Consider the following 15,941-nt stretch of genomic DNA (forward strand, 5'->3'; position numbering starts at 1 on the left):
AGTCTTGGAGCAGCAACAGAAAAAGCTCTGTCCCCTCTGAGCCTCCGTTTAGACCTCGGCACCTCCAGGAGCAGCTGATCAGCTGATCTGAGGCACCGAGCAGGAGGGTATGGGTGAAGCAGCTCAGAGAAGTAGGATGGAGCAAGACCATTTAAACTTTTAAAAACAAATAAAAGAATCTTAAAATGAACTCTAAAATGAACAGGCAGCCAGTGGAGTGAAGCCAGAGTGGGAGTGATGTGCTCCCTCTTTTGAACTCCAGTTAGAAGCTGAGCAGCAGCGTTCTGGACCAACTGGAGGCGTCTGAGGGAGGACTGGCTGACTCCAAGGTAAAGAGCGTTACAGTAATCCAGCCGAGAGGTGACGAAGGCGTGGATTACCGATTCCAGCTGTTGTTTTGTGAGAATGGACTTTACCTTAGCAGCTGTGTGAGGTGATAAAAACTGATCTTGGCCACCGCTCCAATCTGGGACTCTAATTTAAAATCACTGTCCATTTTAAAACCCAAGTTACAAACAGTTTTCTTTACATGTGGTGCCAGAGGGCCCAGATCAACAGAGCCACTAGGACCAAACACCATCACTTCTGTTTTCTTTTCATTGAAATTTAAAAAGTTTAAGGACATCCAGGCTTTGATGTCTTCAAGACACAACTGAAGTGGCCTGATTGAGGAGGCATCTTTCTTTTTTAGTGGCATATAGATCCGACTATCGTCAGCATAGCAGTAAAAAAAAGATCCCATGCTTTCTGAGGATAGATCCCAAAGGAAGGAGAAAAGCAGGGGACCTAAAACAGAGCCATGTGGAACCCCAAAACACAGAGGAGCAGTGGAGGATTCAGAACCAGCTATGTTGATGCACATTGTTCTGTCTGCCATATAGGACCTAAACCAGCCCAGTGCAGTACCACAGATACCCACTTGGTGCTGTAAGTGTGATATTAAAATGTTGTGGTCCACTTTATCAAAGGCAGCGGTTAGGTCAAGCGGGACAAGAACCACATGTTCACCAGAATCACTGACCATAAGAATATCATTAAAAACTGATGATGTACCTTAGGGTTCAGGTCAAAGAAACTGTGATATTTAAACTTCAGCAAGAGCACTTCATTCTCTTTCACATCTTGTTCCATGAGAGACCTGGATGAGTCCAACCACCTGTTCAGACAGTACACACGGTTAATGAGATTATGAGAAGACGTAATATAAAGCAGCAGTTTTAATAATCTGAATTATTTAACAAACCACCATAACACTAAGAACTATGAGCAGTTAAGCCAAACTAAGTCAACTCACCCCTGATTGATTTTGGCTTTGTCCAACAGGGACTGGGGCTTGTAGAATTTGACCAGGATGTCTGGGGAGGAAATTGGCTGGCTGACAGCAAGGATGCCGGGATTGCCCTCGGACAGGGGGCTGTCTCCAAACCAAGCTGAGGTGGGAGACAAAGGACTTCCATCCCTCGAATCATAAGTGGGGGTCATTGTCTTACTGTATAAACCTGGACTGGAGTAGATGCTCCCTAAAAAAAGAAAAAGACACAGACATTCTTTAGCTCCTTGTTGTAAAAAGGACATCTAGAAAATAATTAATTAATTAATAAATAAATAAAATAAACTTTTGTTTGTACAATTCTTTTTGCCTTATGTTGTCGCTCACACTTCAAATATACATATACAGTAGTCCCTCGTTCATCGCAGGGGACCGTACCCTGAAGCCCCGCTATAAATGAAAAACCGCCAAGTAAGAGTAGTAGTACAAAAAGTAAGTAGTTTTTTTATTTTAGTTAGAATATACATACATACTGTATATATGTATGTATGTAAAGGTGTTTTAAACCCTTCCCACACTCTTGCAATATTCTGAACAATATTTCTAAACTCTAAACGCTCTAAAAGAGACAGAATATCATGATTTCAGCTCCTTGCCTCCGTCACAGCTGCACTCTGTACTCTTGACCACGCCCACTTCTCCACAGCAGAATGGAGATCACAGATGAGGAAGGAGGAGGTGCTGCAGGAGGACGTTTCTTCTGCAGTGTGGGCTGCACAAATGTGCAGCAGGTGCTAAATCATTTTAAATAATTCATGGAAAGTAAAAATTCTATGCCAATCATGCAGCTCATCCATCAATCAACCAATTGCGTGTCATGTCCAATCTTATTTTGAAAAACCGCAATATTCAATCAATCTTTATTTAGACAGGTAAATCCCATTGAGCTTCGAGGACTCATTTACAAGAGAGACCTGATTTCAACAAAGAATGATGATAACAATGGACAACAGCGACAACAATAAACAGTTATAAAAAGTCATACAGATTTTTTTTAACAAATAGGATGGCTAAAATAAAGAAAAGTAACAAAAAACAGCTAGATTCTAAGGTGAATGTAGAAAACTAAAAACAGGAACATGTCTGCATTGGTCCCTGCCAGGAGTCCAACAGATTCTTAAAGCCACTTAGAGAGGTCAAGGTGGACAGCTTCAGGTCTTTTTGTAAGATATTCCAGGAAACAGGAGACAAACAGGAGGAGTAGGAGAAGGCCCTTTTGCCTAGTTCAGTCCTCACTGAGGGAGCACTGCAGGTAATAATGTCCTGAGAGCGCACACTGTATCTGCACTCACGCAGAGACATGTAGGAGATGTATGTATGATGTATGATAGAGCGAGTCCACAAAAAACAAACGGCGAAGTAGCGAGGGACTACTGTACAAATATATCACAAAAATGGCAAAAAAGTTAACTTCGGCAGAAGTTCCAATTGCAACTCAACAAAACTAAGTAGCAGTTATATTTTGTGACTACCAGTATTTCAGCAAATGAGTGACCATGTCATCTTGATGCTGAACCTGATGTGGATCAGCATGCAAATAATGCACAATAAAAGCAGGACCACCCAATAACACAATAAAATAAAATAAAAATCAGAAAAAAACAACACTTCACACAGCACACCATAACACGTTATGCTCACAGGACAAGTGAATGCACTGGGCAAAATTATTAATTATATTTCCATTATATTAATAACAAGCAAGTTCAGGAAAAAAAAACAAAAAAAAAACCTACAAGTCCAATATGACTACCGGTACATAATGTCAATGTTTCTTTATATGTATTTTTCTTTTATTTGGGATTTCAATCTTAGCTTTTCACTACAACCATGAACTGAAGGGGTTTACATTTCCTGTTGATTGGCCTTGTGGAGTATTTTTGGTCACATCCTCCCCTCCATTCCCTCTCTCCCCTGTGTAGAGCCAGGGTCAAGTAGCAACACTGACTAAATCACTAAATCCCTTCTGGGGGGAAAAAGGAAGTGAGCTTGGTTTGTGTTTGTGTGTGTATCTGTTTGAGGTCATGAGAAAGGGGTACAGGCTATGACCACCCATTCAATCTATCTGGGGGAGGATGCTATCCAGTGGTTCCTTCAAGATCTTCTTCCTAATGACGAGTTCATTGGGTCAAGGATAGTATTCCCATCTCCCATAGGGAAGGAATGTCAATGTCAACCATTCAGAGCAACTATGTAAAAAGCAAACGCTAGCAGTCCATTAAGTAGCTAAAAATATAGAAGTTGAAATTTGCACAAGTAGGTTTCTCCATCTTGTTGACTCACTCTTCAACACTAGTGTGCCACAAGTTTGCATGACTTTGCTCACAAATATAATAAAGGGCTTAGAGAAAACTGGACCACTATCAACGGTTGACTTGAAGTAAATAAGGACACTGGCAATTAATTAAAATGCGTTTCTTGTGGATTTATTTATTTATTTACACAAAGCTTCAGTTAGTTGAATTAGGATGTAGATTGAAATAACGTGTATGTATGTTGGGATTCTGCACAGAAAAGTAAAGCTAAAACACAATTCGTCATTCATCTCTACAAATATTCAAACCTTCCACTTCAAGCACAATTTCCACAGCTATAAAGTGATTCACTATCCTGCACATCACTCAGCAGGCACCGTGAGCAGGCACTGATTAGCTTGGAGAACAGTGAGTTTTGAGCTTCTTTCTAACGGGACACACAAGCATTTATCATGAGACTGCCAGCATCAGGTGACTTTCACTAGAGGAGCAGTCAGGTGACTCTGCTGCTAGTCCCAAATGTTATGGATGTCATGTGACCATAACACTCCAGCAGTGGTGGATGGGAGGGAAGAGGGTAAGGAGGAGGGAGGCGAAGGTGAAGAAGCAGTGCCAAAGAAAAAGGACAGAGGAAGGCTTACCTTTGACAGGTCCGATGTAAATTATTTCAGAGGCTAGGATGAAAAGAAAAGAGGATGAAGGAAGACGCAAAACAATTGTAGGGGAAGGAGTGGAATGGAAACAAAATCAGTAGGTCAGATTTAAGATGCTGAACATTCAAGGACAGGAGAAAAGACACAAAGTTGAGAAAGACAAAAATCTTAGAGCTACGTGACATTTCCAGGGACACTGCCAGCTCTCAGCCCCAGAGTGGATGACTCGGTTTATCCCTCTTTACAAAGAGTGATCACCCCAGTTGGATTAGTGGGGATTCACACAACCAACACCACAACACAACCAACACAACATGACTAATTTCAGTAGCAGGGGAAGTCTTAACCCAGCTCTTAAAAACAAACTGCAGCACACAAAGTTGTGGCTCTCCTAGGCACGTCACAATATGGTGAGTCCAGGGGAAGGAGCTGGAATGCATTATGGGTAAAAGTATGCCTTTTGGTCTGAATAACAGTTGAATATAAATGGATCGACAATTCTGAAAGTATTTCAAGGAAATGTGCTGACCAGCAGTTCTCAAACATATTTTTGTTGGCACCCCCGTTTGGAGAATGAAAACTGTCTGTGCCACTACTAGTACTATAATTTTTAAAAATCACCCTTTTAAATGTAACGTTATGTAAGGCAAAAGCCCATGAGGGCTGTTATACTTGCAAATAATTTATAAAATTGTGTGTCTAAAAGTACTTGAACATTACTTAACTGCAAAAATGGTAATAAAACAGACAAATTTGACAAATCCAACAGAATAATGTGAAAAAGGTCAACTATATTTCATACTTGATCATTAAATACATTACTTTCATCACGGAACAGTAAAGTTACGATACAGTTCCAATTGTAACCAAACCAATGGTGGCCTTGGCCACCACAGATTAATCTTCGGCTACCCAAGTTATTTGAGAATACTATGTTTTTAACAATACAAACCTATAAGGCAAAGTTTCCTCAAATAGTTTGTTGGTTTACAGATATACAGTATATAGCAGTGGTCATCTTGGATTATGACATAGGAAACTAATTTTTTATAGTAAACTTTCTTACGCCTAGATGCAACCATAGACCAAAATGGAAGTTGACATGTTGTTTATTTTTCAAGTTATCCAGCTCACAAGACAGATGGACATATATGGCTGCAGCCATCTTGGATTTTAATGTCTGCCTTCTCAATAACAGGTGGTGAGTGACACCAACTCAAGTGTCTGGTGTCACCTAATCCGACGATTGTTTTATTCCCTTTGGAGTCAATCGATGCGCAGGCGCGGGATAGTCGCATGACTGATTTCAGTCGCTCTAGCAGGAAAGAGTCTCAGAGACTCCATTTTAATTTGTCAAAAGTACAGACTTTAAACTACACAACAGTTTTTAAATCGTGTTGATAGGCCACATAAAACCAGAGTTATGATAAATAATCCACGCCACATCTTTTTCTGAAAACCGTCATCATATCTGAAGCATTTTAGAGCGAGAAGCTTCGGCAAAGATGGGCAGTCTTAAGGACAAAACACCCCCATCACCTTTCACGTTCACCCCCCACCCCAACCAAACAGATAAAAAACCTCCCCCTCCTTTCTGATGGACGCTTCAAGTTATTTGTCAACTGCCCAAAAAACTTACAGGAAGAAGAAAAAGACAGAAGTTGAATGGAGTTCAGAGCGATAAAGTCCCAGCGAGAGCTGGAGTGAGTCATGAGGTTTGAGAGATTTGTGATATTTAGCATTTGGGTTTTATAGTTAGGGTGTAGTTTAATGTGTTTACCAGTAGATTAGTCAGTTTTAGTGTGTTTGAGTCAAAACAATGAGACAATATTTGAATGAGTTCGATGGAGCTGTGGACTCAGAGGAGAACAGAACCACAGAGTCAGAACCTCTCAGACAGAAGAGAGTATCACGAAGGAGAAAAACAGTCTGAGTCAGACACTTTATTTATGAAGAAGTTGATCGTGATTTGTTTTAGAAGAGGAAAGAGAGGAAGAGTGGACCGAGTCCCTCTAGGAGGTCTGACCCTGCAGAGGAGGGAGGTCCAGAACCCCTCTGACTGGGCTAACAGAACCAGGCATTAGTTCTGAGCTCTGGAGAACAGTGGAGGACGTGGCTGTTTACCCAGAGGGTGTACTAATGGAGGACAATATAATTTTCATAACTTCATAACTCTTTTCATGCCTGTGACGCAGGCAAGACATTTTCATCAGTGATCAGTGTTTAAACAGTCTGCGTTCACCAACACTTTTGCCGCACGAAACATCTATGTGTTGATGTTGGGAAATGACTCCAGCCTCCTACTCCGAGCCGTTAGCCTCAGACTCTAAAAGTTATTGAGAAGACTGACATAAGTGGCAGGCCAATTTTCAAAAGGATCCTTTCTTGCACCTAGATGCAGCCACACACCAAAATGGAAATTGGTACCTCACTTATTTTCAAGATTTCACGCTCACAACACAGAGGGACGAACGGTCGGATGAAGGGTATTTCCAATTCCCCCTCTTTGCTCTGCAACAGGGTACAAAAAGAGGAATGTTGAAAGAGTAAAAATAAATGCATCTGATTGCACCGCTGCCTTGTGATTTTGATCAGAAGGCTTGGTCTAAGAGGTCAACTCTTCCCCTCAAAGGACGGAATTACACTTTCTGACTGCAGCATGTGACAGCAGGAAGAGCACACACACACATATTGAACACACAGGGAACCTGAACATTCCTATAGAAACTTAGTGTCTATCCACCCCCCAGTGTGACCAGATCTATTTGCTGGGAACAGGATGCACACCCAAATTATATAATGATATGACTCTGGGTGTGATCAGAATTTGCTGTCGACGATAAACTCAGTTTTACTTTTTTTAATCATTCCACTTCAATATATGCAAATAGACAAAGAACTAATGACTTTGTAAGTATTTTTTTAATCATTGAATACAAGAAAAAAAAATCTAGTAGAGGTTCCAACAAGTATTTAGGCTTCTTCCCATTCCCTTGTGATCGTATGAAGAGCCAAATAATGCAAACGGAGCAGAAACAGACTGCAAAGCAAAAGGAGACTCGTAACAAAGAATCCCATTCATTCTGTCCTATAGCATTAGCGCTTGTTGCTGGCTGCTAACTGTGTGACAGCAGCACAGTCTGATTTGTTCTGCTCCTCCCTGCTCATTTGGATGCAACACTGCTCTGCTCGCTACAGGAAGAAGGGTCATAATAACTGCACTGCACTCGTGTTGCCTGGTTTGAGCTTAAAATGGCAGCATGACCAACTATGTGTGGAATCTCAACCATTCTTAGTCCTCCCTGCCTGAAGAACTGGGAGCTATGGTTGGTGATCCCACGCGGGCCTCAAACTCACACGTTTACATTTGGTCAGTAGTGGTTGGGTGAAGCAATTTGGAGTTATCTTAGTGGTTTCTCAACCACAATTGCAGACAAACACAAAAAAGGGATGGAGGCTGCCTCATGGGAGTCAGCAGAACCTGCTGATCAACCTGCTGCTTCAGCATTATTCACAGCAAAATGCAAAAATTTTAACCTTTTACTTGGGAATTTTGGAGACCAAAAAAAAAAGAAGTATATTATTCAACAAGGTGCAAATGAAGGTCACCTGATCCAGGTGTCAACAGTGGACCCTCCACCTCCAGGTCATCATCCTGGTCTGTCTCGTCCAACTTTTTCTTTTTCTTCTTAGGATCCCGAGGTTTGCGCAGTAGAGACAGCTCCTCCGGGTGGCGGATATCTACGGTGAAATGGCAGGAAAGTTCATTTGAAGCCAAACACTGTAAACCTAACCATTCGAAACAACCAAACCATTCTGTACACAAAGCAAGACAGTTTTTTTTTTTTTTGGTCACAAGACACAAAAAAACAGTAATTATCACTTTTTTAAACTACGGGCTTTAAATAAACCACCTGAGCTCTTGCAGTGTACAAAAACAATGAGTAGAAGATATATAGGACATACACAGAGATCAGTCAACACGTTTTGCATCAAGAGCCAGACATTTAGGAGGAAGAAGAGGAGACACAGAGACGGAGAAGATGGATAGGAACTGTAGACAGCTGTGCACATACTAGGTGGAAAATTGCAAATCCCTTTTCTCGGGGCCCTGCAAAAAAATTGTTTCAACTGTAATCTCCAACTAAGGCAAGACAGACATAACTTCATCCCCCCCCCCAACCTTCCTCATAGAACTATTCTCTTCACACAGCATGACAAAACTGAGCTGCTGTTGATGAATGGACAGGCAGCCCAACTTTTACATAAGAGCAGCAGTTTTAAATTAAAAGAGAAGCCATACTGAACATCTGTAAGTGGAGTGGCTGAATACCAAAGGGCAGACAACAACAAAGATGCCACACTGAAAATAATGACTAAAACAGCAGTGGATTCCCCAGCCTCTCGTCGACTCTCCCCATCCTTTGGACTTAAGGGCCGGGGAGCCATCACTCAGCAACAACTATGAAGGGATTGCTCTGATGGAGGGGTTAGAACTGCCAGACTGCGTCAAGAGTACAATAGATGGATCGAACGTAGAAGCGCACACATCTGGACGCTTGGCTAGATTTGGATTTGTCACGATTTTGAATAAATCAAAGGAACGTGCAGATATCAGAAAGAATTTTAAAAAAAATTCACTTACACACAGCTGTGCATCTTATTTCATAGACCTAAATCAGTCTGAACTTTCTACAGATAGATCAACAAGTGTTGTGATTGGTTGCCAAAGGTGTTGAGGAGAGCCCAAACACGAGGGTCGTGAAGCCGTCTTGACTTTGTGAGAAGGCTTGTTTGGTTTGTGTAACTAAAGCAAAAGCATTCCAGGAGTTTTAAGAACTACCAGATGGGAGCTCACCCTCTCTCAGCCTCCCTCCTCCCTCAGTCTCTCTCTGTTGTAGCACTGCAGCACAGTGCCTGTGCCCTTATACAGCCATGTGAGTTCCTGGCGGGCTCCTGAGCTGGAGCCCCTCTGAGCTATGTGAGGAGGCCAGCACGCATGGTGAAATATGCATCAGACTGGGAGTACTCAGATAGGACTGTGTCCTGGTGAGGCAGAGCAGAAGCATGTGGCACGATACTACAGTACTTTTATTCAACTCTTATAGGTTCAACGTGGAAACCTTTGGGACACGTACTGATTAAGTAAAAGGCACATTTGATAAGAAGGTATAACTGATATAAATACTTACAGTTATTTCCATTATCTTAGCATGGATTACACTGCAACACTTTGTCAAAAACATTTGTTGCTCTGACTCACAAAATGTTAGAGGACACACTCAAATCTAGTTCAGAGGCAGGTTCTGTATCACCTATCTAAAGAAAAACAGGAGATACAAAAGCTTCTATAAAAGTAATACTAGGAGTAAACAAACAGAAAGACAATACATTTACATAAATGATAAGTCCTTTAATTTATTTATGTAAAACAAAAGTTCACAGGTCTCATTTTTCATACTGACAAAAAGTGTTTTAAAAGGTTTATAAATTACTCCAATATGATGTAAATTCTGTTTCCAACAAACAAATAAGATTAAAGTATTCATCAGTTAGCAAAAGTTTTTTTATACAAGCATCATATTTGCTCAAACCCTGGACCTGGGAGGTGTATTAAGAACCTGTTCAGGACATCATCTAGTCTTCTGTATTGATTCTTTCTAATCTAATCACCATTCATTTCAATCATTTGTTTTTGCTAATGTTTGACTTTTTGCTCGACTGTACGCATCATAAAAATGTCATATAACTTTTTGAGATAATTTAAACATTAGCTTCAATTAATTTTTTTTTTTTCCTAGAGATGCTTCAGTCTGTAATCAGACGATGTAGGGATCATTTTAGAGCTTTATTTATTTATTGTACGAGCTGCTAAGTCAGTTCCAGTCAGTGTGTTGGTAAAATAACTTGGATACTTTCTTTGTTGGCAATTTATAAAGCAACAGAAATTAAAATAACTAAAGAAGGCTTTAAAAGGACAACACTAAAAATGTTCCATTGGTATTTTTTTTCAGACAGCACAGCATTTGAGCTGATTTCCTCAGACATTTTAAGGCAATATGTTCATCGCTTGCTTCAATAATAATTTAAGAATGTGTAGTGAGAAGGATGTCACCTAAAGAAATCTGTTCTTTCACACTTACAAACTGTGGGATGATGTCAGGAGAGATGGTGAGCCTGCCTACTAAAGCTTGGTAGATTTCCATTAGTAGAAATGACTCCAGGACAGTTAAACCCTGATCCACTATCCTTCAGGCCATTTGACAGTAACCCGGCTGAAAGCCAGAAGAGAGGGTCTGACTGAGAGCCAGCTGGATTTAATAGATCACTCCTTGGAACAGATGATTCACTGCAGTGAGTAATCCCAGCCACAAAGAATCACAAACATCGTCATAGTTTAATTTTACAATGCTAAAATCTGCCGTACAAACAGTCAGGGCCCTACATGGATTTTAAAAAGTAACATCGCTCATTCCTTTTTACATTTTCTAAATTACTAAATGTTCCAAGTGTTTATTCTGAGGTGGACGAATAATGCTCATCGTAAAATATTATCCGCATTCGGTTTTAAACATCCATCCATCCATCTTTACTCGCTTCTTACTTGTTGGGTCGGGGGGGAGGGTCACTGGTGCCCATATCCAGCAGTCACTGTGTGAGAGGCGGGGGACAACCTGGACAGGTCTCCAGTCCATCACAGGGACACAGAGACAAATGAGACAAACAACCATTCACTCCCTCACCTAGGGACAATTTAGAGTTACCAATCAAACTAACATGCATGTTTTAGGTCTGTGGGAGGAAACTGGAGTACCCAGAGAAAGCCCACGCAGCACGGAGAGAACATGCAAACTCCACCCAGAAAGCCCCCCCCGGACCAGGATTTAAACCAGGGTAACCTGTGCACTGAGAGGCAGCAGCTCTACCAACTGATCCATCGTGCTGCCCCAACTTAAATGAGGTTGAGTAAAATCAGGACAGTTATTGACTGAACTTCATAGATTAGTCACAAAGTTTGATTTCTTAATAAGATGAGGACAAAAAAAGGGCTTTAAACAAGCACCAAAAAGAGACATTATTGATGTTTGTTAAAGTTTAGGCTAAACCACAGAGCTTCCGTGTTGTGACAACACTACCCAGCAGACTAAACCAAACGAGATGATGATGGACTAAAACAACATACAGCTCCCACAAATGTGCTGGTGAAGATTCTGTCATCCAAGACATGGTAAATCAAAATAAATAAATAAATAAATAAAAACAAAGCAGCTGGACTTTATTTGTAACTGAAGACGTTTCGCTTCTCATCCGAAGAGCTTTCTCAATTCAATGAAACAAGGTGTGTGGGATTCAAGATATAAAGCTGTGGTGTTCTGTTAGCTTGCATAATGGAGATCGACACATGCAGACTGACCTCTCACTCTTCACAACAGAGGATCGTTAGGGTCGTTGTTAGCCCCAAACAGCCTCTTCACTGTCGCACGGCTCAACACAGGAGAGCCAGCTCCTCAGGACAAGACTTAGCTGTTCACCTACACCTCAGGGAAAAGGGACACTCTTTTGAGGACCAGAATATCCACATTTTGGACCAAGAAGACAGATGGTTTGAGAGGGGAGAGAAGGAGGTTGTTTATGTAAAACGAGAAAAAAACATCTTTAAACAGAGGAGGAGGTCTCAGATTTCATCTTTCAAAAACCTACAATACAGCTTTAGGACTGATACCCAGCCAGTTTCACACCTATCAGGAGTTCCAACCATGCGACCAGAGTGGCTCATCTGTGGATGGGGCTAACAACGACCCTAACGATCCTCTATTGTGAAGAATGAGAGGTCAATCTGCATGTGTCAAATCTTCAATATGCAAGCTTACAGAACACCACAGCTTTATATCTTGAATCCCACACACCTTGTTTCTTTGAATTGAGAAAGCTCTTGGGATGAGAAGTGAAACATCTTCAGTTACAAATAAAGTCCAGTTGTTTTGTTTCAATTTTTTTTTTTTTTTTTTGGAGCTCCCACAAATATCCTGGAGGAAAAAGCTGCCTTATCAAATAAGTTCCTACAACTGTCAACATGAAAAGAAAGTGAAATCATTTCATCTGCTACTGAAAACATGTCTTCCTTTGTCCTTGACATGGTGTGAGACAGACAGAGCTACTCATGTCTTCTTGCTGTCCTCATGTAATTAATTTGCTGTGGTCCAAAAGTACTGGTTGTGATTCATGGACTGTATAGAAAATGCTACGGTCTCGGCGTCCCCTCAAACTGTGATAAAAGACTGCTTACAAATTATGATTAAGTGCAGAAACCTGACGTTTGTTACCCTGAAGGTGCTCTGCTAAAAGAACCAGCTTCATTTAGACTCCAGTCATGTGTTAGTCTGCAGTGAACAGTACATTTTGTGTGATAGTTTACTCAAGTAATTCAGCATACTGCAAATTCAAACGTTTTTACTTTAATCTGACAAAACACTAAATTAACAACAAAAAGAAAATATTTTGATGTATTTGTTTTAAATAATTTTATCCTTAAAACCAAGGATCGAGTAAGCAGTGTAGCTCAGGAAGGGAGTGCTTCCAAATAAATTTATGCCAAAAACTGGGCAGGAACCGAGTGACTTTCATGAATTACAGAACATCAAGTCTTTGCTGAGTTCTCTTCTCACCCAGTCAGACCAGATGGACCATGTCTGTGTCAGAAAACAGCTGCTCTGAACTTCTGAGAAGCTCGGCGGTGATAATTTGGTTTAAACTTTTAACTTGGAGTGTTATCTTGACTTGTATGCCTTTCAGTACAGTATGTAAAGTTTGCTGCGGCGATTAGACTATAAAGTAGAGTCAAAGTTGCAAAAAGAACTTGTTCAGATTTACTAAATAAAGATTGGGGATCGCATAAAAATTGCTCATACTATGAAACATAATGATAATAAACTGGAGAAGTCAAAACATGCACAAGAAGAGCAGGAAATAGGTTCTGTGTGGTCAGACATGACAGAAAGATTATCCCAACTGTATGAAACTACAACTTACTATAAAAAATATCTTTATAATCTTTGCTTGAACTGATTCTATCGTCGAGTATTTCTGCCCCTCCCTTTCTGCTGTCTGGAGCAAAAGAGAGATGGACAGACCTCATCTCTTCCTGTCCCCACAGATTTTCTATACTTTGCAGCTCAAACGCAGCCAAATGAGAAAAAATAAATAAATCTCAGGAAATAGTCAAATTGAAAGCTGCCAAGATAACAAAAGTGCTGCTTCCAGAGTAGACTTGCTCCAAGAAGCCAAGTCAGCTGTCAAAAGGCTATGGTGGAAACAGTTTCTTACTAATGAGCAATAAAGGAGAGCAAGAACTCTTTACAGTCAGCAGACAACATCCTGACACATGCCAAATCAGCTAAAAGTGATTTGCCCTTCATTTTTTGTGGAGCTGAATCAGTTTTCGTGCAGAAGTTGACACATTCCTGAGGCTTAGCTGACAGAAACACTGATGTCCAGGCTGGGCCACATTTTCCAGCTTCTGTTTTCCAAAACCGAACAGTTAAAATGTGACATGTTTTCTAATGCCCAAAATCATTTTACTTTTAAAGTGCTACCCCTAACAGCTAACAAAAAGTAACAGACTGCTGCTGGAAGCTAAAATATCCAGCTGAAGCGCTGTGATAAAGACAACAGGTGTGCTGTGACCCCGGGTTAATTTGGGTGGGGAGCTCCTTTAAACTTGCAAACTCTGATTGAAACTGTAGGAATCAGGGGCATGGGGTGAGGTCCGCTGCAGAAAAGTGGAAGTCAGCAGGTCAGAGCCTAATGGGGTCCAGAATGTGACCTCTGACTCCTCCCACACAGAAAGGACAGTATGGAGCCAGTGATACAAGACACCAGAGTGTGTGGGGCCGTTACAGCCACTGTTTACAGCATGTGGGGGGTGTTTACATGTGAAAACAATCATAAAAGAGGAGATAATGTTTAATTAACAGAGAGAACTAAAAGAATCAGCATGCATGTGCACATGGGTGTGAGTTTTAAGCCTGAGGCAGATTGATAATCTCTGTATACTAAACATTATGAGGAGAGACAGATGCAGCTCTGGGTTCAAGGGCATGACTTCTGACTGGTCAACCGCGCTGTAACATGCAGAGCTGAACGAGTGTTTCATAAACACAGCTAATTACCAAAATAACAAGCAAGAGGAAGGATATGATCATCAACGTTTGACGGAGAACATTTGTAAAAATACTGCCACTAGAGGAAGTTTTCATTGGAGCAGGGTGGGCACCTCCGCTACGTCTAAAATCCTTTTCTCATAACTTTTTGCCATTTGGCATCCTGCCTCATCTCATAATGAAGGTTATACACATTTTTACTGAAATGAAAACGCATTTCCAACAATCTGGGGTCATTAGAAGGAGCCATTAGAGCTACTCACTGAAAGTTTTGCAGATGTCCGATACAGCCTTGAAGACCCGGTCTGAGAAGTTCACCTTAACCTTCATGTGCTTCATGTTGGGGAGCTGGAGGCGAAGTAGTTTGTGTTGTGGCGTGAAGAGCAGCCTGGCATCGGCCTGGATGCCATACTTGTCCAACGTCCAGTGGGTTTTCAGCAGCCATGTCTTCTTCTTTTCCCACCACAGGGCGTGATCTGACCAGTCCTTTTTCACATCTAACATACAGAAGACAAGGAATGGACAAGTGTTTTACCTGCACCGTTAAATATTCAAAATGAAATGAAACTAATATAAATTACTGTTCAGGCAATGAGCAAACTGCCAACACTAAAACCTAACTGAAAGTACAGACAGAGCAGTGAGTCTACACTCATCAACACTATCCACCTTATTCCTGGGGGCTCTACTGGATAAATGTTTCTGGTACAACTTCCTGTCAGACAGGAAGTAGCAGTAAGCATTAACCATGGTTTATTTGAAAGTAATTTGCATTCAGTTTAGCAGATAAAACTCTGTTTTTGTTTTGTTCTCATTTATTTAACAACCATACGTTTACTCAAATAGCCGTGTGGAGTTCAGGTACCTGTTGTGTTCAGGGCTGCAGAACAACCAGACCAAACTAAATCAGTGACTACAACAACAGAGTTTTGAACACAGACCCAAAAACAAAGTGTTCCTGTGAAAATTGGTATAGTTTAATCTCCTACCTACAGATGAGGAATTAAGAAGAATGTGGCTGAAAAATGTGAACTTGAAGAGACCACCCAAAACTCTGTCTGTGAGCTCATTTCACTTTGTTGACAAACGGCTGACGGAAGAAAACCTGCATCCTACTTTGTGTCTGGACTACAATAAACCACCGGAGAAGAGACGTGGGATCCTCAGAAGGATTGAAAACAGTGACGAGAACATCAGGTATGATTTCAGGTGTATGGAGGTCACAGCTTTATAATATTTGTTCATCTTCTATATTACGATTTTCTCTGCAATTAATCCAAGCTCAGTGATGGAGGACTTTAAAGTATTTGGCTGGGCTCCATGTCTGCTTTAAGGTCAATAAGATTGTGTCTCACCTCTTAACAAAACACCACTGACCTCATTACTGTGTAGATACTGATACACCTCAGAGATTTTCAGATTGTTCATCGCTTCACCGTCAGAAGAATTGAGTCAATGAAGTAGCCAAATATGCTAGTAGATGCAGCTAAATATGCTAGTAGATGCAGCTAAATATGCTAGTAGATGTAGCTAAATATGCTAG

The 15,941-nt window shown here is 40.9% G+C and overlaps 1 protein-coding gene across 3 annotated transcripts in view; it reads right to left on the reverse strand.

The window, feature by feature from the left end:
• The window catches only part of fermt2 (FERM domain containing kindlin 2), a 52,639-nt gene that overhangs the window by 12,709 nt on the left and 23,989 nt on the right, over window positions 1-15,941 (reverse strand). For 2 of the 3 annotated variants that reach the window (XM_037695171.1, XM_037695170.1), the window contains exons 3-7: window positions 14,662-14,895; window positions 7,848-7,979; window positions 4,227-4,259; window positions 1,295-1,520; window positions 1,054-1,156 (exon numbers count right to left, since the gene is read on the reverse strand). In XM_037695171.1, coding sequence (XP_037551099.1) covers window positions 1,054-1,156; window positions 1,295-1,520; window positions 4,227-4,259; window positions 7,848-7,979; window positions 14,662-14,895 — 728 coding nt within the window. The remainder of the gene's footprint in view (window positions 1-1,053; window positions 1,157-1,294; window positions 1,521-4,226; window positions 4,260-7,847; window positions 7,980-14,661; window positions 14,896-15,941) is intronic. The other variant, XM_037695172.1, reaches the window with a different exon arrangement.

Source organism: Nematolebias whitei, chromosome 21, assembly GCF_014905685.2.
Source record: "Nematolebias whitei isolate Nwh7 chromosome 21, NemWhi1, whole genome shotgun sequence".
Lineage (NCBI taxonomy): Eukaryota > Metazoa > Chordata > Actinopteri > Cyprinodontiformes > Rivulidae > Nematolebias > Nematolebias whitei.